Consider the following 21,366-nt stretch of genomic DNA (forward strand, 5'->3'; position numbering starts at 1 on the left):
TTCCTTTATTTCCTCTGGAGCTGCATGAGGATTTTAGAGGATCTATACTAGATTAGTTTTACACATGTTTGTAAAGCAGGTTTGTTAGTTTCTATTAAATTGTGTAAAAACCTCAAGGCTCTATTTTTGGCCCCGTCTTGTTTTGTATTTGCTTCCACTGGGATCTATAACAAGAAAAGACTTCCATTGCCTTTCTTATGGCTTACATATTTATTTGCCCATGCAAACTAAAACTAGTAATTGTGCCTAAGACCAAAAATAAAACAGAAATTCTTGTATTTGAGGATTCAGCAGATAGCTAGAACAGGGACCTTGGCTTTCATAGATTCTGCCAGGAACCGCGGCTTTATTTTTTTAATTCAGATTTTAAACTGAAGTAGCTCCATTGTTTCAATGAGCTCATTACAGCCAAGGTTTCGTTCTCCTTTAATGGCTTTGTTGAAACAACATGACTTTGAGAACTAAATATCCGCCATTTTTTTCCTCCTTACAGATTTTGAAAATGATTTAGTTTTGGTTTTAAGAGTCTTTATGGACTGCTACAGATTTTATAATCACTAACCTCTTTAAACTACTACTTTTACGAGTTTCTACGTCCAGGATCCTTTGTAGCTGCACACCCTAAGCACTGTAACTGTCTCCTGATTTGAGATTACAAACGTTTAAAAACGTTTCCTTTAAAAACATTTCTTGACACTCAACCAGAGCAGAGAAAGGGTCTGGAGAGATGTGTTGGCTTTTGATTGGTTTGATTATTTGGATATTGTCTCTGCTTCATTAGTATTTTTGTTTCACTAACCCCTTATTTTGTGCAAAATTTCATCATATTTTACTTTTGCAGCAGCTGAGTTTGTTTACGTGTGCTCTTTAAATGACTAAACAAAACTAATTGACCATTTAAGATAAGATAGAACTTTATTGATCTCACAATGGAGATATTTACTTGTGACATCGGCTCTTATAAGCAACAGAAGGTGCTTATAAGAGATGTCCAGGTTAAAAATGGACAAAGTAATGTTTAGATTAACAGAAACCTTTTGGATTGAAAGAGAGAAATACATCTGATTTTTTTTTTTTGATCAGCTTTTTAAAACATTCAGCATTTATAATCACTCTGATGGTTCTGAATGGCTGTGGTAATGAGTCTTAGATGCAGAAATTGGATATGAAGCACACTGGATCTTCCTCAGATCTGAGCGCTCCTGACTTTGTTCCTCCCTGTGGCTTTTTTTTTTTGTTTGTTTGTTTGTTTCTCTTCTCTCAGCGTTCGGCTCGCTGCCCTGTCTTGCTCAGACCTGTCCTTGCAATGTCAAATCTACGTCATGCATCGATCTGTCTGTGTCGGAGCCTCGGCCGCCATCCCGGCCTCGCATCCTGCTCAAGGCCCCGACCCTGGCTGAGATGGAGGAGATGAGCATCTCTGAGGTGAAAAAGACCCGCTGGGAATCATTCCTTTAACTGTATGTTTTCCACACGCAGTTTCCTGCATTGGTAGGCGTGAGTTTCTCCTGTGCACAGAGATAATTCTCTTTTCTTTTGCACAAAAAGGGCATTTTGAGTTGTTTGGTTGTTTTTTTGCAGTTTTAGTGAGATCTAAAATATCAAAACTTTGAAAATCTAGCATTGCACAAACAGCCCCAACATCAGGATTAAAGCTCTGCAAGGTCTTAGTATTTGCTTTCTTTTTATGCCTTACATGTAATGATGAACTTCAAAATGTTAGAGGAGCCATCTTGGATGTTACCTTGTGAAATATTTTAGAAAGTTTAAGTTTACGAGCAGCATAAAAAAGCGGTGCATTTTTTATGCTGCTCATGGTAATTCAGAATCAGCTTTAATTGCAGGGTTGGTTCAAACAACAGGCGATTTGACTGCAGCTCTGCTTTGCTCTTAATGGAGACGTTTAGTACAAATATAGAAAAAAAATTTACAAAAATTTTTCTTGTAATACGTGTATGTTTCTATTAAAAAATAGGAAGACATTGTTTGATTGGTGCATATCGATGGAGATAAATCGATTGGGATTGTGATTACAGGGGAAGGTTGGGGATTGCTGATTTAATGGGTTGTTGGTTACTTGATATTAAGTTTAAATTGCCTTTATGAAACAAAATGCCCATATGTGAGCTTTAATTATGGAAAAATACAACTAAGGGTTAAAATAATTTTTTTATTTATTTTTTTGTCTGAACACACACATGAGAAATTTGTAGGAGCTCAAAAACATTCCTAGGACATAAAAACAAAATTAAAATAAAAACATTTAAATGAACTCTGAGACTTTTGATTGGTAAAATTGTAGAAGATGGGCTCAAACGTGAAACAGTTTTAATTTTTATTCAAAAGCGACATTTCCTCTGTGCTGTTCAGACCTGGCTGAGGAAAACATGTCAAACTTTTCACATTTATTGCCTAAAGCGGCTTCGTAGGAGAAGAACGGATCGATCCCAAAATCCTTGAGACACGCTGTTGGACACGCTAAATTTGTTACGCAGCATTGCAGCCACAGATCTTCATTTTACCTGAAATATAATTCAACTATGACCTCTGTAGAAATATCTGACGGGGTCAGAACTCTGATATTTCAAATTCTGATCTAAAAAATGTGCAGGAACCCAGTAGCATAGATAAATGGAAGAAGTGATGACTTGGTCAGTTTTCCATTGCTGTGTAATGATTTCCATTCTTCATTCAACCCCGGCAGGAAGAGGAGTCCCCAGGCAACGATCAGATGAGGAGGACGGAGAGCTCGCCGACGCCGCTGAAAAGAGATCGGTCCTTCTCGGAGCAGGACCTCGCCTTCCTCCGTGGGGAAATCCTTCCCTCGTTGTCCGAGTCTGCCCAGCTGGGAGAGACGGTGCGACTGAGGGACGTCCGGCCCCGATCCAGAACGCTGACCGGCGCCGGGCCGCCTCCTCTTCACCGAGGTCTGCACAGATTGTTTTCTGTCAGAATACCAGTAAAATCTGTTTTCCTCTATTAGTCTAGTTATCCTGCAGCTATGATCCGTGCGCCTGCTTTCTGCAGATCGTCTATACCGATGGCTGGAAGATTTAGTGAAACTGTGCTATTACTGCATAAAAATCAGCTCATTTAAGATCTTTATGAACATTTGTTACAATCGTACACAGGACTGAAAATTAACCGCAGTTCATTGAAAAAGCATGAAAACCAAGCAAACCTTTAACATTAAAACCACCATCCTGAATGTATGGAGCATAATTGTGAAGAATATGCTGGTTAAGATTCTCAGTCATCCAGGTCATGGTCATTCCAAAAAAAAAGTAAAAAAACGTAAAAAAACAAAGCAACTGGACTTGTTTTCCGTAGTTGAAGACGTTTCGCTTCCTCTCCAGGAAGCTTTCTCAATTCAAAAGGTCTGGAGTAATGATGAGTACCAAGCTTTATACTACTGCCCAAACATAGGCCTTGTAATGGCCATTACATAACAGGACAACCTGGGGGGAAAAAAACCACCATTTAATTATCTGTAGCAAGACTTTAAAAAAATGAGGTTCAAGCTCTTCGTCCTTTCTGACAGAGTTTGAGCCATTTTACAAAGAATGGACACAAAACCTGGAGAATTAAAAAACACATTTACACACCATGCTTTATCGCGTTATTTCGGTAAAACAGTTTGAAAATTATATAGTTGTAGGGCTGGACGATAATTCAAAAATGATATATATCGATCAATAGGCGTATATCGATGATAGAAAAAAATGGTCAATAAAAAGTTCAATAGAATAAAAGTTTCTTTCCTTTTGCATTCTAAGGTAAGGTAAGTTTATTTATATAGCGCTTTTCAGTAACAAGGCATTTAAATCACAACGCAGACCCAGGAACTAAGCTCAGCCCCCTTCAAAGAGTTCAGAGAGCACCCGTTCTTTATTCTTTTTTAAAAACTTACAGTTTTGGTAAAAAGTTGGTTGAGTAAAGTGCTGAGTTTGAATTCAGTGTTTGTGTGTTTATCTAAAAATAGGTTTAAAATGGTGAGGGCTGCAGTTTCAATACATGTTTTGAATTTGTTGATAATTGATAATTTTCTATATTTGATCCACTATGATTTCTATTTTATCTATGTGGTTTTATTCTATATCGTCCAGCCCTATATAGTTGTATATTAATTTTTTACAATCATGCACTGCTTTGTGTTGGTCTGTCACATAAAATCCCAATAATATATGGTTATGATGTGCCTGGAAGGGAACAAGTTGAAGCAATGTGGAGACTTGTGAACGTATCGGGACTATAGTTAGAAGCTCAAGCCTTTTCAGTTTTGGGTCTCAATCACAGACATCCAAAGACGTGCATTCATTAAACCCGTCCGCCCATCTGCATCTTAACGCGCATCTGAAGCTTGTTTGAGAGCTAAAGTTCCTTAGTTTGCCCTGAAAGAAAGATGATTAGGAAGGCCAGCTGCTTGCTCTCAGCAGCAGCTCCTGCTCTCCTCCTCTAGAGGGCGACAGAGCATCAGCGAGCAGAAGCGTAAGGAGCAGATCTGTTCTTCTGCAGAGGCAAATAAAAGCATAAGCCATGCAGCGAGGAAAAAACTAATATCTGCTACAGAACTGATCTGATATTTATCACACTTAAACTTTTTCCCTTTCATGTCAAAAGGACTTAAACGTGCATAATGTGTTGGTAAAAACCTAAGAGGTTCATTATCTTCCTGCTGACTTTACAAAAGCACAGCCATTAAGGTTTGGACTGAGCTCAGTGTTTCTTAAGATGCCTTTCTCCAAATCTATCCTGAAATGTCTTTTAACGAGTAAGGAAAACGGCAAAGTTAATAAAAAGTACCATGAACCCATGATGTCAGGATAGTTAAACATGAATTTAAGGCAAATGCTTAAGATGATCTAATTGCTTTCGTTTAAAAAATAAATAAAAAGTTTATTACTACTGCTGCTAAGGCAACCCATTATACTGATTATTATAGTCTTACTGTTACCCACTAAACATTTCTTATTATGATATAGATATAGAAGGAAAATATAGAATAAACACCTGTTAAATTTAAAAATAGTTTTCAAGTAAATTTAATTCATTTTTGTAGTTTTGCTCTCTGCAGAGCAACACCGGGAGAATAACGAGCTGATATTAGCTGGTTAATTATCTGCTCAGGTAACCGGTCTGCAGTCTGCTGCTTAACAGACATGCAGCTCTCAACTTTTAGCATCTATGGATTTAAAACAGCAGTACTCCAGTAAGAGAGAGAGAGGTGACGCTCCATTAGTTTCTACAATGTGATCGTCTTGTATTTTTAGGATCAGAGATACTTAATTAATCCCAGACGTAGAAAATTATTGGGCAGCAGCAGCCTGACATAAAGAAAACATACTGCGACAAACTCAACATAAAACCTACACATATGAAATAGAAAAGTATAAATCTAAAAATGAATGACATGTTTCCATCCTACAGCTACATGCATTAATTGTAATTGTGCAGCAGAAATTAATGGGATGCAGGTTGTGGTCAGGGTTGTCCATGATGGGTGACAGTTTCTTCAGTGTCCTCCCCTCCACCACACTCTCAAAGGTGTCCAGCCTTTGACCAATCACAGGGCCGGTCCTCCTCATGATCTCGTCCAATCTGTGGATGTCTCAGCTGTCCATCAAACAGCCATAAAAAACCGCCACGGCATAAAAATATTTCTAAATAGACATGTTTTTCTTTTTTGTTAGCAAGTAATTAACGTAGCATTACGGAAAGCAGTTTTTGATATAAATCGGCACCAATTAGTCGATCTGTCCTCAGATTTCTAACTTTAAGGTTTGTGACAAAGGGTAAAATTGTCACATTAAGTGCAGAAAATAATTTTCATTAGGTTGCATATACACATTTAACAATTCAAGATAAAGATTAAAGTAGTACTATGCAAAAGTCTTAAACTAACCCAAATTTATTTCACGCTGTTAAAAAAATAAACAGAAATGATCCCAACTTTTTATTTAATTCTAAATTGTTGCATTAAATTACTCTTTTATTTACCCAGTACATAAATACATATGCCTATATATATATATATATATATATATATATATATATATATATATATATATATATATATATATATATATATATATATATATATATAATATTTGAAATATAACTGAAGATGCATACAACAAACAAATTTAAAATTTAAAACTGTGTTTAAATTCTCAAAACCAGGTTTTTTCGCACATCTATTAAAGTGTGATAGTGGCAGTTCAAATTATTTCATTGATGAACTGAAATATGAGAAAATGCTAAAATGATTAGACGTAAGGGGTAAGTCCATTATCAGAAATGAACGGACTTTATATTGATACAACAATGAAATATTTTTTCAAAAACATAATTTATTTGCTTTTTCACCTTTTATACTAAAGTCTGGCATTAGTAGGCGTTAAGTGCCACCAAGGTAAACCTGTTTACGGTAAATAAACACTAGGTGGTGCTTATTATGGTGTTCTTTTGGCAAACTGCAGGATTAAAGTCCAATGTAGCAGCTTTGCTTTGACCAGCTGACTGGCAGTAGGCAGCAATATGTTGGGGAGGGGCTCAACTCTCCAAACAACCACTATCGCTGCCATTTCTCCAAAACTAAGTTTTTATTTTGTTTTGAAACAAGAACTGTTTCAAACCTTTACAGGTAACCAGCCCGTTAGTAAACCCAACGTCAGCTCACTCATTTGACTACAAATATCACTCCCTGTTCCCTCCGTTTCTAACCTGCATGGGATGTAATAAAAAAATTTGGTATTTTTTTTAATTATTAATCCTAAAAAAAATTACATTGGTGTGGCTTCCGTTCTCCATGTCGAGCATAAAAGTTATTAAATTACTGCTACCTCGCTGAAATAAGAGCCTTTTTCTCCTCCGAGCTGGTGCAGCGCACGCCGACGGGGATCCGGGTCGGCCCCGGAGCCGCTAAAAGTCGTGTGATGGATTGTAATTAGATATAAAGATGTGCTGATAAAGTCAGACTGGCTGATGGAGGGGAGAGTCGGGAACTTCTGCTGCACGAAATCCAGCGAAGGATCGGCCTGATGGCTGTGAAAGGTGATTAACAGCCTCGCTGTCTCCGCGCCGAGGCGAGTGTTTGAAAACCGATCCTGGTTTTAGTCCGCTCTCAGCTTCTGCAGGGCTGCAAGGCCGTCCACATGCATTAGACACGGAGTTGAGTTAAAGCCAGGATGGAGGCTCGTCGTGCGGTACACAACTCTGCCAACAGGAGGCTCCTATGCCCAAGCTGTGGCTGCAGGGATGTAAGCCTGTAAGCTGCAGCTGTCATCAGCAGCTGATCCAAATTTATGCGTACAGATGATGTTTACTGGCCTGTCTCTGCCGTCTTCTCAGCCTGTTCGCTTTCCATTAGAGGCAAATCGTCGCCTTTTCATCTGCCGGCGCAGAGAGGCCGCCCGGTGTCCGCTCTGTGAGGCCTGCACACCCCTCACAGGGGATCTGAGTTACAGATGTAGCCGCGTGAGCCAAATCTCCCTCCTGAAATCAGATTAATAATACACGACAGCTTTAGAGGAGATCGACAAACGCCGTGAGGGGCTGAGATCTGAGACGGGAGCTGAACGAAGGAGGCTGATGTGTAATTCATGGGCTTGTTAGGCTGGGATTGGTGGCTTCGGCTGTTCTCATGTGATTCCCCCCCCTGCTGCGTTTTTTACTCATCGTTTCCTCTCTCTGACTTTTAATCCGTTTCCACAAACCCAGCTTCCTTCCCCGTCCACGGCTGGGGGCCACCGTCCCCCGCCCGCCTGTCTCTGAGCTCGGTCGACGAGGCCACAGAGACTCCTGAGACGACGTCGGGCTGCAGAACCGGAGACCAGTGGATGGTGAGACACAATCACAGCAGCCACAGACATGGCGGACACAGGAGACACAGATTCAATGTTATGTCCTTCACACCTAATGTTCCTGGTTAAGTGAAAAATTGATGCTAAACAGTAAAATCATCTGTACACTGCAAAAAGAGAACTAAAAATAAGTACAATTTTCTTGAAATGAATGTATTTACCCAGGTAAATAAGATTATTTGCCAATGCAATGAGTATTTTTACCCTTAGAATAAGATAATTAGATATACTGCACTTGAAATAAGATGATGGAGATGAATTGTTCCTATTTTAAGTGCTAAAATCTTATTCCATTGGCAAATAGTCTTATTTACCTGCTCAAATCAATGGCAAATACATTCATTTCAAGAAAATTTTCCTTGTTTTTAGTTCTATTTTTGCAGTGTAAGGATGTTGCTGTTGAATAGAGAGCAGCCCATTGTCTGATAAATACGTCCTATTAGGGCGACTCTGGCTTGATGGGTTGTCTTGCAGTTGTTGGTTCGATTCCAGCTTTCCCTTGTCACATTTCGATGTGCCCCGGGGCAAGGCACTTAACCCCAAGTTGCCTACCGAGCCGCGTATCGGTGTACGAATGTGTGCGCGTTATTGAGAGCGATTGGGTGAATGTGGCTCTAGTGTAGAGCGCCTTGAGTGGTCAGCATGACTGGAAAAAGCGCTATATAAGGTCAGTCCATTTAGCATTTATTACCATACCATACCATACCAGCTTTATTTATAAAGCACTTTAAAACAACCACAGTTGATACAAAGTGCTGTACAATCCAAAAACACAGCAAAATAAAAATAATTATAATTAAAAGTAGTTTAAAAACAAAGACATACACTTTAAACTAGATCTCGCTGGTGTTGAAAGCCAAGTTAAATAGATGGGTTTTAAGACGAGCTTTAAAAGTGGACAGAGAAGGGGCCTCTCTGACCTGCAAAGGTAAGTCATTCCATAATTTGGGGCCCATAACAGAGAAAGCCCTGTCCCCTCTGAGCTTCCTTTTTGTTCTCGGTACCTCCAAGAGCAGCTGATTTGCTGACCTGAGAGACCGATGGGGTATGTGGAGTTGAAGAAGCTCAGTGAGGTAAGCTGGGGCAAGATTATGCAATGATTTAAAAACAAACATAAGAATTTTAAAATGAATCCTAAAATATACAGGCAGCCAGTGAAGTGAGGCCAGGACAGGGGTCACATGGTCCCTTTTTCGGGTACCTGTCAACAAACGTGCAGCAGCATTTTGTACTAGCTGCAGACGTGAGAGCAGCGCCTGACTGACTCCCAGATAAAGTGCATTACAGTAGTCCAATCGAGTTGAAATAAAAGCATGGATCACTGTTTCAAAATGCTGCCTGGAAAGAAAAGATTTCACTGATGCCAATCGCCTTAAATGATAAAAGCTGGACTTAACCACGGCTCTAATTTGGCTGTCCAATTTAAAATCACTATCCACCTTAAAACCAAGATCTGTAATAACAGGTTTAAAATATTCCTCCAAAGGTCCCAGGTCAACAGAGGAGGACTCACAGGAGCCACTGGGTCCAAACACCATCATTAGGAAATGCCCTGCTTCTGAGGGCAGCAGTGTGCTATAAAGAGCTAAAAGCATCTTTCCGTCCGTCCTCATCTCTAATTGAAGATTACATTGAGTCCCAAGACCAGAAAGGATTTATTGTCCGTCCAGCACATTTTTGGTCTGCTCTAGTTTCGTCCTCCTACAGCAGACAACCAAAGATGTTCAGGCGACTCTAACTGACTCATTTTGATGTGAAGAAGCAGCGACTCTACTCTGAGATGCCGCTGCGTACAGAGCGTGTTTATTTCAGCTGCTTGTATCCCAGATCTTGTTCTTTCAGCCGTGATCCGTGCTCCGACCTCTGCCTTTGCTCTTTCTTCATTGCAACAGGCCACAGAAATCCTCCAGTCTCTACAGAGGAAGTCCCCGTCCTTCTATCCACTTCCTGCTCCTTCCTCGCATCACCCCTGAACAAGACTCCAAGATACTCAGTTTAAGTATCTTGGTGTCTTGATTATGAGGGATGAGAGGATGGACCAGGAGATGGATGGATTGATCGGTTCTTCGTCTGCAGTGATCCAGGCACTGAAGAACAAGCAAAGCTCTTGATTTTGAGTTTCCCATTTAGCGTTGTTTCGTCCCTCGTTTATGGTGAGGACTGAAAGGACGAGCTCCTGGATGCAAACGGCTGTAATGAGCTTCCTTCACTGCAAAAACGGATCTAAAAATAAGCAAAATGTTCTTAAACATAGTGTTTTTGTCCTTGATTTCAGCAGGTAAATAAGATTATCTGCCAATGGAATGAGTATTTTGATCCCTAAATTAAGATAATTAGACATCCTGCACTTCAAATAAGATGATGGAGATGAATTGTTCCTATTTTAAATGCAAAAATCTTATTCTATTGGCAAATAACCTTATTTACCTGCTCAAATCAAGGACAGAGACACTAATTTTCTGAATATTTTACTTATTTTTAGTTCTGTTTTTGCAGTGTTTGTAGGTCAGCTGGGCACAGGAGTGGAGATCCAAGGGAACTTTTCTTGAAATGAGTGTATTTATCCTTGATTTGAGCAGGTAAATAAGATGATTTGCCAATGGAATAAGATTTTAGCTCTTAAAATAGGAACAACTCATCTTCATCATCTTATTTCAAGTGCAGTATATCTAATTGTCTTATTTTAGGGGTCAAAATACTCATTCTATTGGCAGATAATCTTATTTACCTGCTCAAATTAAGAACAAATGCACTAATTTCAAGGAATTTTTACTTATTTTTATTTCTGTTTTTGCAGTGTATCCATCCTCTCTGGCCTAGGGAATATCTTGAAATGTCCCAGGATGAGCTTAGGAGCTTCTCTGGGCAGAGAGATGTCTTGGTTTCCATCCCAGTCTGATGGACGGATGCAATTTTTACACTCTTTAATTTTCTTTGTTTTGTTTAGTTTTCTTTGATCCCGACGGACTGATGCGTTTTCCTCCTTTCCTCAGGAGGAGTTCAGCCATCCCGTTGAGAGTCTGGCCTTAACGTTGGATGAGATCATCAACGTGCGTCGGGTTCTCGTCAAAGCAGAAATGGAGAAATATCTTCAGAGCAAAGAGCTGTACAATAACCTGAAGCGAGGAAAGGTAGCGGCTTTAGTCTCTGTTGTCTCTGCTGTGTTCGCAGTGAACGGCGTCAGTAACGCTGCGTCTGATTTCTCAGGTTTGCTGCTGCTGCAGAGTGAAATTTCCTCTCTTCTCTTGGCCGTCCACCTGCTTGCTGTGCAAAAGGTAGCCGAGAATAGTTCGCCTGGACTTCCTAAGCATTTTCAGAATATGTATTCCTATAAATATATTTCCTTTAAATGTTAACTTGTGTTTAATCATATTTATTATACACCGAATGTCTGAATTTCTACAACACAACAAAACTCACTATTTGTTTTTTCACTTTTTCACAAGAAGAGAATTAAAAGTAATTAATATTGTCTTGTAATAAGTGTATTTGTCCTTGATTAGAGCAGGCAAGTTTAAATTATCTGCCAATGTAATACAAATTTTACTCTTAAAATAGGAACACCACATCTCCATCATCTTATTTCAAGTGGAGTAAATCTGATTATTTTATTTTAGGGGTAAAAATACGTATTCCCTTATTTTTCTAGCTCAAATCAAGGACAAATACACTAATTTAAAGAACATTTTACTTCCTTTTAGTTTTAGCATTATTCCGAAAATTCAACTTTACTAAAATCTTTGATGCTTTCAAAATTAGATAATCAAATACTCTATACTAGTTTTCTACATGCATGTTACATTTTTAAAGTGTTGACATAAAGCAAGCACTCCACTGAAGGTTTTGTTATGTGATCAAACTATTCCTGGTGTCTTCCTGCGGTGGTTCGGCTGGTTAACTTTAACTCAGAGAGTTGTGCTGAGTTAATTGGATTCCTTTATATATTTTCCAGTTTAAAAATTACATGATTAAGAGCAATCAAACGTGTTATTTTGTCATAGTTTCCGCAGCTAGATGTCCCATGGTTGGCGCGTCAAAACACAGGAAATAGCATCTATTTCTGATTTGTTTTTGTTCATCTTACAGATCCGTTTGTGGCTCCTGCAGTGCAAAGGTAAATTTAGACATTTCTTTTATTCTAAGACGTAAGATTGTGTTGCTCTATCTTGTGAATTGTGTTTCATTTTTCTTTTTGAAACACTTCAAAAGAGCCTTTTCCTCGTTTCAATCGAGACGTGGTGGATTTTAAAATGGACATGTGGGCAGTTGCCCAGGGTGGCATTGGAAAAAGGGGGATGCACAAACAACATGACGAAGAAAAAACATAACGTATGAATTTCTCAGATCTGCCCTTGGCAAGTTTTCTGATGCTTTTATAAATGTGCAGTCAATAGTTGCCTTCCTCGTGTGTTGAGTAGCCGCCCCCAGCTTCCTCCTGAGAATAGGAAGGTCTGGCTGTGCTTTTCTGTCGATCACACTGTGTCCACTTAAAGTGACACTCAAATTATCCTGTGATGATTTATTTAATCCTGAGTATCTGAGCAATACATTTAGATACCCGGAGGTAGAAAAAATATATTTTCACAAACTGATACAGTTTTGCCTGGTGTTTGCATCTAGGAAGCAAAACGTGACAAGGGGGGAAATGTGGTGGAAGTGAGGGTAGGGGATAGGATTCCTGAAAAACATCCCCACTGAATAATGCAAGACAGTTTACAAATAAACAGCTTTTATCACAGTGTAGATCTCAGAAGGTTAGGCTGTGTCAAAGGAGCTGACTCTTAATACAGGGCACCTTTTTTCGAGCAGACTTTCCTTAAACTTTCATCACAAAAAAAACGAAGCAGGTGATTTAAAGGAGACACACGCTTTCCAGTTCTTTCTTTTTTGTAGTATGCTGGGGGGGCGGTGTAATGAACAAGTGAACATTTCTACTTGGTGGCTTCGGCATCTTTCAGCTTGGACTACAAAATCGTGTCGGAGAAAATAAAAACAGTTCATTTGCAAAACTGACTAGCCTCAATTCAATGACCGTGTTTAGCAGCTCTGCAGCAAATGCTGTGACATAATTGTTCAAGAAACAAAATGGAGAATAAAGAAAACAGCTTGAAAAATACGATTCAAACAGAATATAAAGATATCGACGCAGCTCCTGGATAATCTAAGTTAAAGTTTTCTGCACTCACAAAGACTCCAAGCACACAACAGAATGTATTTAAGGGCTAAAAATGTGGATTTTGCATGATATGTCCCCTTTAATTCCTACTTAGTGACTTCACAATGACAGAACAACTGAATTTTTTATTATTTTCAACTTATGCTCCAATTTTTGGGGCAGTTCATGCTTACAGCTTTATTTCAGGTTAATCTTTTGATTATGATTATTAGGTGTCTATTTAGCAAGTCAGTTAAAAACACTTAATGAGAAAGGTTAAGGAAAGCTAGAAAAGTTGAAGCAGATAATATTTTAGTTTTTTAGCACATTGATCAGACTGGTTTGTTTCTATGTTGACGTCAGATTTCTTTTTTTGCTCTTTCTGTTGTTGTTTTTTTTTTTTGTTTTTGTGTTGTTGCCTCAGTCCCGGCCCGTGTTGGATGTGTGGTTCTGTTCTCTGTAGGTTTGGATTTTGTGTGCCTGCTGTTTGTGGTTTCGTGTAGTGCTGTGGCTCATCTGTGTTTTGATCACACCGTCGCTTTTTTAAAATGTATGCATCTGTTTTTAGCTGTTTTCATTGCTTTGTGGCTGTTTTAACGATGAGTGTGAGTCCATTACTGTCCGTCTGTGTGTTTTAGCGAACACATTTTAATGTCCGTTTCGTCTGACTGGTTGTTGTGCCCTTTATTTGAATCCAGATGAAGATTCCCTCCAAGAAGATGGCTCATATTCCTGTGTACACTGTGGGCTTTCACAGCACCCCGAAGAGCCATGGGCACAAAAGCCAAGTCTACAAGTGAGTGTTTGCTTTTACTTAGCAGGTAGGAAGTACAAATAACTGGCCGCCTCTGTGGTGGTCGCACAGAAAATTTACAAGTGATCCGATCAGCTTGTTTCGGCTGTGCTTGCAAATCTTTGGTTGGTCTCTGCTAATAGCAGGAAAACCTGACAGAACCGGACCTGCAGATGCAGTTCGACATTATCTGCGGAGAGAAGCCTGCGTGTTTCCAGTCCCTCCTCCCCACAAACATAAATATGTGGGATTCCTGCAAGCCCAGCTGTTACGTGCAAACGTTGCAAGTCTTTTCTACATAAAGCAGCCAGACTTACGTTTGTCCTGAGAGTCTTTCAGCCGTTGACGCCTCGTAGCAGTGACAGGAGGCGCTGCGTTCGGGTTCAGGTTGGGCAGCTAAAAACGATATTCTGGAGTTTCACTGCAAAAACGGATCTAAAAATGAGTAAAATGTTCTTAAAATTTGTGTTTTTGTCCTAGATTTGAGCTGCTAAATAAGATTATCTGCCAATGGAATGAGTATTTTGACCCCTAAAATAAGATAATTAGATATTCTGGACTTGAAATAAGATGATGGAGATGAATTGTTCCTATTTTAAGTGCAAAAATCTTATTCCATTAGCAAATCATCTTATTTAGCTGCTCAAATCAAGGGAAAATACACTAATTTTAAGAACATTTAACTTATTTTTAGTTCTGTTTTTGCAGTGTTCACGGTTCTGCTGAGCGTTGCCGCTCATGAACGTGTTCCTTTGAGCACATTTAGGCGAGTCGCTGTTAGGAAGCGACACACAGGCAGAGGTTAACATCACAGGGTAGTTAGGCGGTCTTTTTCCTCCCCCAAGTCTGGATAATTATAAAAGCAAAGGGTCTTTCTGCTAGGAGTCGGCATGTTCTCTCTGTGCATGTGTGGGTTCTCTCCGGGTACTCCCAACAGTCCAAAAACATGAGCTACCACCATCACCAAGGCCATCATTCAGATGCATTTTAAAGGTTATCAGGCTTGATTGTTTAGCGTGTTTTAAATGTACATGGATGTTAACTGATTTTTATTGTTGCTAAATTCATTACGTGATTGTTTCTGTGTGTGTGGGTATTATCCAAGTTTTCTTTCCCACCTTGTTGTAAGGAGAATTTCCCTAAGGGGACACAAGGTGATACTTGCCAGCCCCCCCGTGTCTCTGTGACTCTGCAGGGATAGGCGAGCAATGACGGTGCATAGAAGTTATAATGATGGACTTAGTTTACGTATCCATCCATCCATCCATACATACATACATACATACATACATACATACATACATACATACATACATCCATCCATCCATTTTCCGTCACGCTTGTCCCTTTTGGGGTCGTGAGGGGTGTTGGTGCCTATCTCCAGCATTCAATGGGCGAGAGGCGGGGAACACCCTGGACAGTTCGCCAGTCTATCGCAGGGCTAGTTTACGTATTAATTTATTTATTTATTCCCGCCTTTAATAATTTTTAACATTAATTTGTCAAAAATTGAGCATAAGCGCTGCCTTGTGTTGTCAGATGCTTTACGGTTTTACAGTGAATCCATCCATCTATTGCCTGTAGCCGCTTGTCAGTGCGGGGGAGCTGATTCCTTTCTCCAGCAGTGACAGTGAATTTACTCTTAATAGATTTATTTCGATCAGGAGAATCAACTGAAAATATTTTAAATAGAAACTTGTGATTTAAAGTTTCTCTTTATTCTACTTTTCAACAGCAACAATAGTGTTTCCTCTCATAAGAACCAACTTTGGGCCTCCAGCTGGCCCAGCTCAGCAGACTGGAAGGAGTCGAGGCTATTTCAGTGCCCAGTGAATGCTAAGCTTCTCCAGCCTGAGCAGAAAGAGGAGCCGCTTTCTGCTCAGGCCTCCTCAGTCCAGTCACCTCCACCTTCCTTCGTTATGTCATCAGAGCAGCGCCTCCTACGCGGCCTCTAAGCAGCCATTATGTAATAATTACCCAGCTGTCTTTACGCTCCTCCCTCATTGAAGGCGGTGAGTTGGTGGGAAGTAGAGCCGGTGTGGAGTCACGTCTCATTAGTTTTACAACTACGGTTGTTATTTTAATTAGAAAAGCTGTTTTTAATCTTCTCAGCAGTGACAGAGGTTTTCGCGGGTCTCCACTGAAGCGTCGTGTTGTTTTTATGTTGTAGGTAATTTCAGGATTTTTTTTTCTGCTTTCAATTCATCAAATCATTTCAGCCAATTGAGATCATAAATACGGAAGAGGATTAGATTAGGGCCACTCAAAAAAAAAAAGTCTACTCAATTCTTACTTTTTTCTCAGAATTCTGACTTTTTTTCTCAGAATTCTGAGATTAAAGTCAGAATAAATTTTTTTATTTGAGTGGCCCTAATCCTCTTCCGTACATATAAATATTTTTTTTATTGTTTATTTATAGGCTATTCCCTCTCTTTCTTATTACCCCTTTTTAATGGGGAAAAAACCCACGAAATCTGCAATATCTTTTAAAAAGTTGCAAAATTAACTATTTGGGATGAAACTATTACGTTGCATGTTATTACGCACCTTTATTAGACTGACTTGGCTAATAAGTGGTCCTGCTTATTTTGATGCAATAGTTATTTATTTGTTTATTTTACCTTTGGGCGTAAAACACATCTGCCCATAAAAGTATTAATTAAACTTTTTTTTTTTTTTGCTTTCAATACATCAAATATTGTCAGCTGATTAAGATGTCAATAGTTATTATTTTTTAGAGGCTGCATGTTTTTATGCAATTTTATCTAATGGATTTCAATTATTTTTCAATGGGAAAAACACAAAACATACAATATAAAATAAGTTGACTGTTTGGAGCAACACTCATAAAAAACACAATGGCTTTTTTTTTTTTAGGACTTTCTACATTGCAGATACAAAGTGATGACATCAAAACTATTAACCAAAAATATATAGAATTATGTATCAAACAGGAAATTGAGAAATGGTTTTCCAACTGTCTTAAAGGAGTTAGTAATAAAAATAAAGACAAACAATGAATGAGAAGCTGAGTCCAAACTTTTGACTGTTAGTGTCGTTTGATGCACAATTTGTTTTGGAACCAATGCATCAAAATCAACGCTAATTTCTTAATGCATTAAGTCTTATCAGCTACCGTATAAGGCGCACTTAAAATCCTCAAATCTTCTCAAAAATGTATGGTGCACCTTATAATTTGGTGGGCCTTTTTTATATGATTACCGTTGTGCTTACTGACTGATTTTATGTGGTACAATGCGCTAAAAAATCTGTTAAAATGTGTAAGTACGGTACACTGTGTCACTACCTGATAGGACCCCTGAGCTGTCTACAAGACTGCCTGAATGTAATGCCTAAACTAGAAGTGCATTCATGTAACGACACCCACATACTCGGGTGTAGTTCACTCCGTGCATTCAGGTACGTGTCAGACTACAAACTTCTCGGAGGCAAGACGTCTTCACATCAAACTGTTTTATATGTGACACTGAGTTTGATACACTGAGCTGCTCCAATCAGGCGTTCTGCAGGACACAGCGTCACAGTCCCTCTCTGTTCTCACTGACAGGTGGGATCTGCTGGAAAAGAAAACGGCTCTAGGTGCTCAGCTAGCTAATCACACATTTTATCATCCGTTCCGCCGCTTCGTCCCACTGGCAGAAAGTCTGGGAACTGTAGGAATTTGTCACAATAAATGTAGGCAACAGTACGCTCAGCTATGAAGGGTAAAACGTCCGCAGAGAGTCAGCGTGGAGTCCACTAAGCTCACAGTATGTAGGAGCATTTAGGCAGCCTGGAGTACGCGCTAGAAACAATAAACCTAGTAAGTTAATTCAATATAAAAGTTACGTTTATTTTGGCCTTATGTTAGAAACAGGGCAGTGTAGTCCAGCTACTCTGTCCTCCTGACAGAGACGGATAGAGAGCTGTGGACGTGGAGGAGTGATATTACACACTTAGAAGAATATTTAGTGCGCCTTATAATCTGGTGCACCTTTACTTGTTAAAAATCTCCTTTTTTCTCTTTTTTTTTTTTTTTACTTACAACTTGATATTTTTTTTTATTAGCTGTATGCCATAATCATCAAAACTTCCAGAAGTAAACGGTATTAATGTGTCACTCTTTGTGAGAAGAGTGACTATAAAATCTGAGCATTCCCATCTCGTCCTCCTCTGTTTGCAGATCCCTGCGAACTCTGTCCCGCCGCTCGGTGGAGGAGGAATTCCCACACCTGTACGCTCACGGCTGCACGCTGCGTGACATCTGCGCCGAATGCACAAAGTTCGTCGCCGACGTCATTTCCTCGAGCCGCCGGAGCCTGGACATCCTCAACAACACTCCAAAGCGGGAGGCCGCCGCCGCTCAGAGGCCACAGCTGCAGCGACAGTCCAACTTCGAGTCAAACCACCAACGACCCTCGCCACAGCTCCACCGCAGCGACGCGACCAACAGCACGAAGCAATGACCGAATCAGACTCTGACCTCACTGTGCACACGGTTCTCCGAGGGTTGCGGCGTGTCTTATCATCGTATAATCCAGTAAAGGTGCTTGGAAGTTAATTTTGCTGGGTTGAAGCATTAAATGTATCATTTAGTAGTCAAGTTTAGGCCTGAAAGAAAACTCAATCAAGCTGTCAAGAACTCTTTAGCGAGAACGTAGAGATGCCAACTTTCTGCACTACTGCTTCACCCTCCATATCTCACCATCTCACTCACACACACACACACACACACACACACACACGGATTCACTTGAATCTCTTTCTGCATCTGCCCTATCTGCTGCACCGTGCCTTCACTCTTCACTCACATGGGGGGGGGGTCAATTCAATCAGGAGCACTGAAGGTCGAGGGGCGGGGGGGGGGGTCTACACGACGTGAGAAAGAAGGTGTAGGTGAGGTTAAAGCTGTGCAAAGTTGCATTAGCATTTTAGCTCTAATTGGTTGCCTTGTTTTTGTGTCATGAATGTACCTTACACAAACAAAATTGTAATTAAAAGCTTGTACGCAGCTAAATATTTATTTTTAATCATCGACGACGGGACTTAAAAACCAGCTGCTGCTGCATACAGAGGCCTCTCTGGTGACGCTTGGTAAGGACCGCTGGGCTGCAGCGGGTGGAGAAACAGCAGCGACGCCGAATGTAACGGGGTGAAGCTGCAGGCCGCAGCGTTAGCATGACGACCGCGGGGAAAGGCGAGCAGTTGAATCTCCCGCCTCTCTCACCCCCACATGGACGCTTTGCACTCTGCTCTGGTTTTGTTAAAAAACAAACAAAACAAAAACAAAAAAAAAAACACAAAGTGAACCTCGGCTGCAATAAAAATCCAATGACAAACACGACCAGCATCTGAGAGTTTTACTGTGGGGTCACTAACACTAAAAGGTGAGAAATAGATTCCTTGCACACATAAATTATTTCAAAGCATTTTCCAGCTTTACTGTGACATTCATCGTGATCAATTCAACTAAAAAACAAATCTTTCACGAGAAAAAGAAGACGTCTAAAAACTAAAGTTTCCGTATCCTGGTTGCGTAAGCTTGGAGCATTTTTGTTCATCATTCAGCCTTGTTGGCTCCTCACCTGCCATTGATTTTATTATAATGATTCTGCTCCGTCTGAAATAAAGTCCAGCTCTCCTAGAGGGATTTTCCAGACTTTCTCATTTGCATAATTTTGCTAATCGCTCCATTAGCGACTTTCTCTGGGAGAGAAACTCAGCATCTTACGGAGCCCCTAAAGGGACATGGAGGGAAAAAAAACTATTGCGAGATCTCGCAATAGTTTTGCGAGATCTCGCAATAGTTTTTTTTCCCTCCATGTCCCTTTAGGGGCTCCGTAGCATCTAAACATACTGATAATGAGTCAATTTTAGTTAGAAATGTGTTTTAATTGGAATAAAAATTATAAAAATTCACACATAGATTTAAAACTATGTTTATAGTTTTATAAATGGTTAAATATTCATTTATTTTCTTCTTTTTTAAACTTATTTCTCTGCAAATGTCTGTAGTTTAATCATCACTGGACAAAGATTGCTGTTGATTTTTATGGGTTGGAAGCTAAAAATTTTCACCAATGCTTAGGGTTGTTCAGGATTTATCACCACATTTTTATTTCAAACTATCCATACGTTTGTACATATATATTTCAAGGCCTATTCTAAAGTGTGCAGACTGTTGCTTGTGCCAATTATTTTTGTATTCAAGTAGAATAGCAAAGAAATGTCTTTTATTGTCCCATATTGGGGAAATTCAGGTGTACCAGTGACAGTCAAATGGAAGGATGCAGATTTATGTCTGGTTCCTAGAAGTCTGAAAGTGGAATTGAACGCAAATCGTTTTAATTAGATTGAAAGAAATGCAATCTGAATGCAAGTCGTTGACAGTAGGCAAGGCTGATGGGACAAAGGTTACTCTGTTATAGCACATAACTTTAATTCTCCATAAAATGCACAACGTGGCTGAATTTTCACGTCATTTGTATCAATGAAGCCAAAGTTATGCAAAAGTTAAACAAGGTTAAAGTAAAAACATCTGAAAAAAATGTTCAGAGAACCATATTGGTTCATTCATATTTCAGGTAAAATGACAGAAACTGCCTGCGTGGAGGCCCCGCCTCCTGATCATGAATAATTAATTAGATCTGTGCGTCTATTGGCTGCTGCTCCTGTCATCTGGCTCTGAGTTTATGCTCTGCAACAAGCTGCTGGAAGTCAAGAGCGTTAGACCCTCTTAGACTCAAACAGGAAAAGAGGGGATTATACCTTCACAATAAAAGCGTAGAAAAGCTGCACTAAATCTGAATTTGTTGGCGTTATTGCTTTAGCTTTTTAACCCTAGTTTTAGAAATGTTATTATTTTAGCTGCTGCCCCTTGAGTCTGATTGTTTTGGGTGAATTTGTTTTCATCATAATCCAAATTTTCGAAAAAGGCTATTCATGTTATTACAGCTTTTTCACTCTAAAACGACCCCTGTTATCAATAATAATGGATAACAACCCATTTATATAACTTGGACTATTGGTAAATTCATGTTTTTGTGTGATTTCTTTTGCTTTTGTGTTTGAGTCTTCCCATTTTTTCCTCCCTAGATGTCTGTTAACTTTTCTTTCTTTGAGGGGGTAAAATAAAAAACATACTTGTGGATCCAAAATAGCAAACCTGGGGAACAAACAGTACAGTTAAAATTTAATTATCAATCCGGTTAGAAATGGTCGTTAGAAGATGGGTACACTTTGGTCATTAGGAGAGGGTCATGAGGCAGGATGTAGTGCTTAAATGTTGCTCAAGTGGTACTAAAGGCCCCAAAGAGGGCCTAGAAAACATCCCCCATGCTGTAGATAAATGGCTGGATGGACACATAGCGTTTATACCAAATTATAATTAAAATTCATTGGACCAGGCAACAATTTCCAATCAATTGTTGAACAATAGCTTCTGCTGCCTTCTTAGCTGATAGGAGTGGGACTCCTCTGCTGCTGAAGTCCATCTTCTTCAAAGTTTGGCATGTTTTGCATTAAGAGATTGTATACTGTGTCACTCGGGTACAACA

General features: G+C 39.6%; 1 protein-coding gene across 1 annotated transcript in view; it reads left to right on the top strand.

Annotated features, from left to right (window-relative positions):
- The window catches only part of spire2 (spire-type actin nucleation factor 2), a 48,661-nt gene extending 29,508 nt beyond the window's left edge, over positions 1-19,153 (top strand). The window contains exons 8-15 of the mRNA XM_012867623.3: positions 1,265-1,425; positions 2,705-2,927; positions 7,720-7,841; positions 10,856-10,993; positions 11,070-11,137; positions 11,949-11,976; positions 13,716-13,813; positions 17,994-19,153. Coding sequence (XP_012723077.2) covers positions 1,265-1,425; positions 2,705-2,927; positions 7,720-7,841; positions 10,856-10,993; positions 11,070-11,137; positions 11,949-11,976; positions 13,716-13,813; positions 17,994-18,276 — 1,121 coding nt within the window. The 3' untranslated portion in view covers positions 18,277-19,153. The remainder of the gene's footprint in view (positions 1-1,264; positions 1,426-2,704; positions 2,928-7,719; positions 7,842-10,855; positions 10,994-11,069; positions 11,138-11,948; positions 11,977-13,715; positions 13,814-17,993) is intronic.
- The last annotated feature ends 2,213 nt before the right edge of the window (positions 19,154-21,366 follow it).

This window comes from Fundulus heteroclitus, chromosome 2 (assembly GCF_011125445.2).
Source record: "Fundulus heteroclitus isolate FHET01 chromosome 2, MU-UCD_Fhet_4.1, whole genome shotgun sequence".
Taxonomy (NCBI): Eukaryota; Metazoa; Chordata; class Actinopteri; order Cyprinodontiformes; family Fundulidae; genus Fundulus; species Fundulus heteroclitus.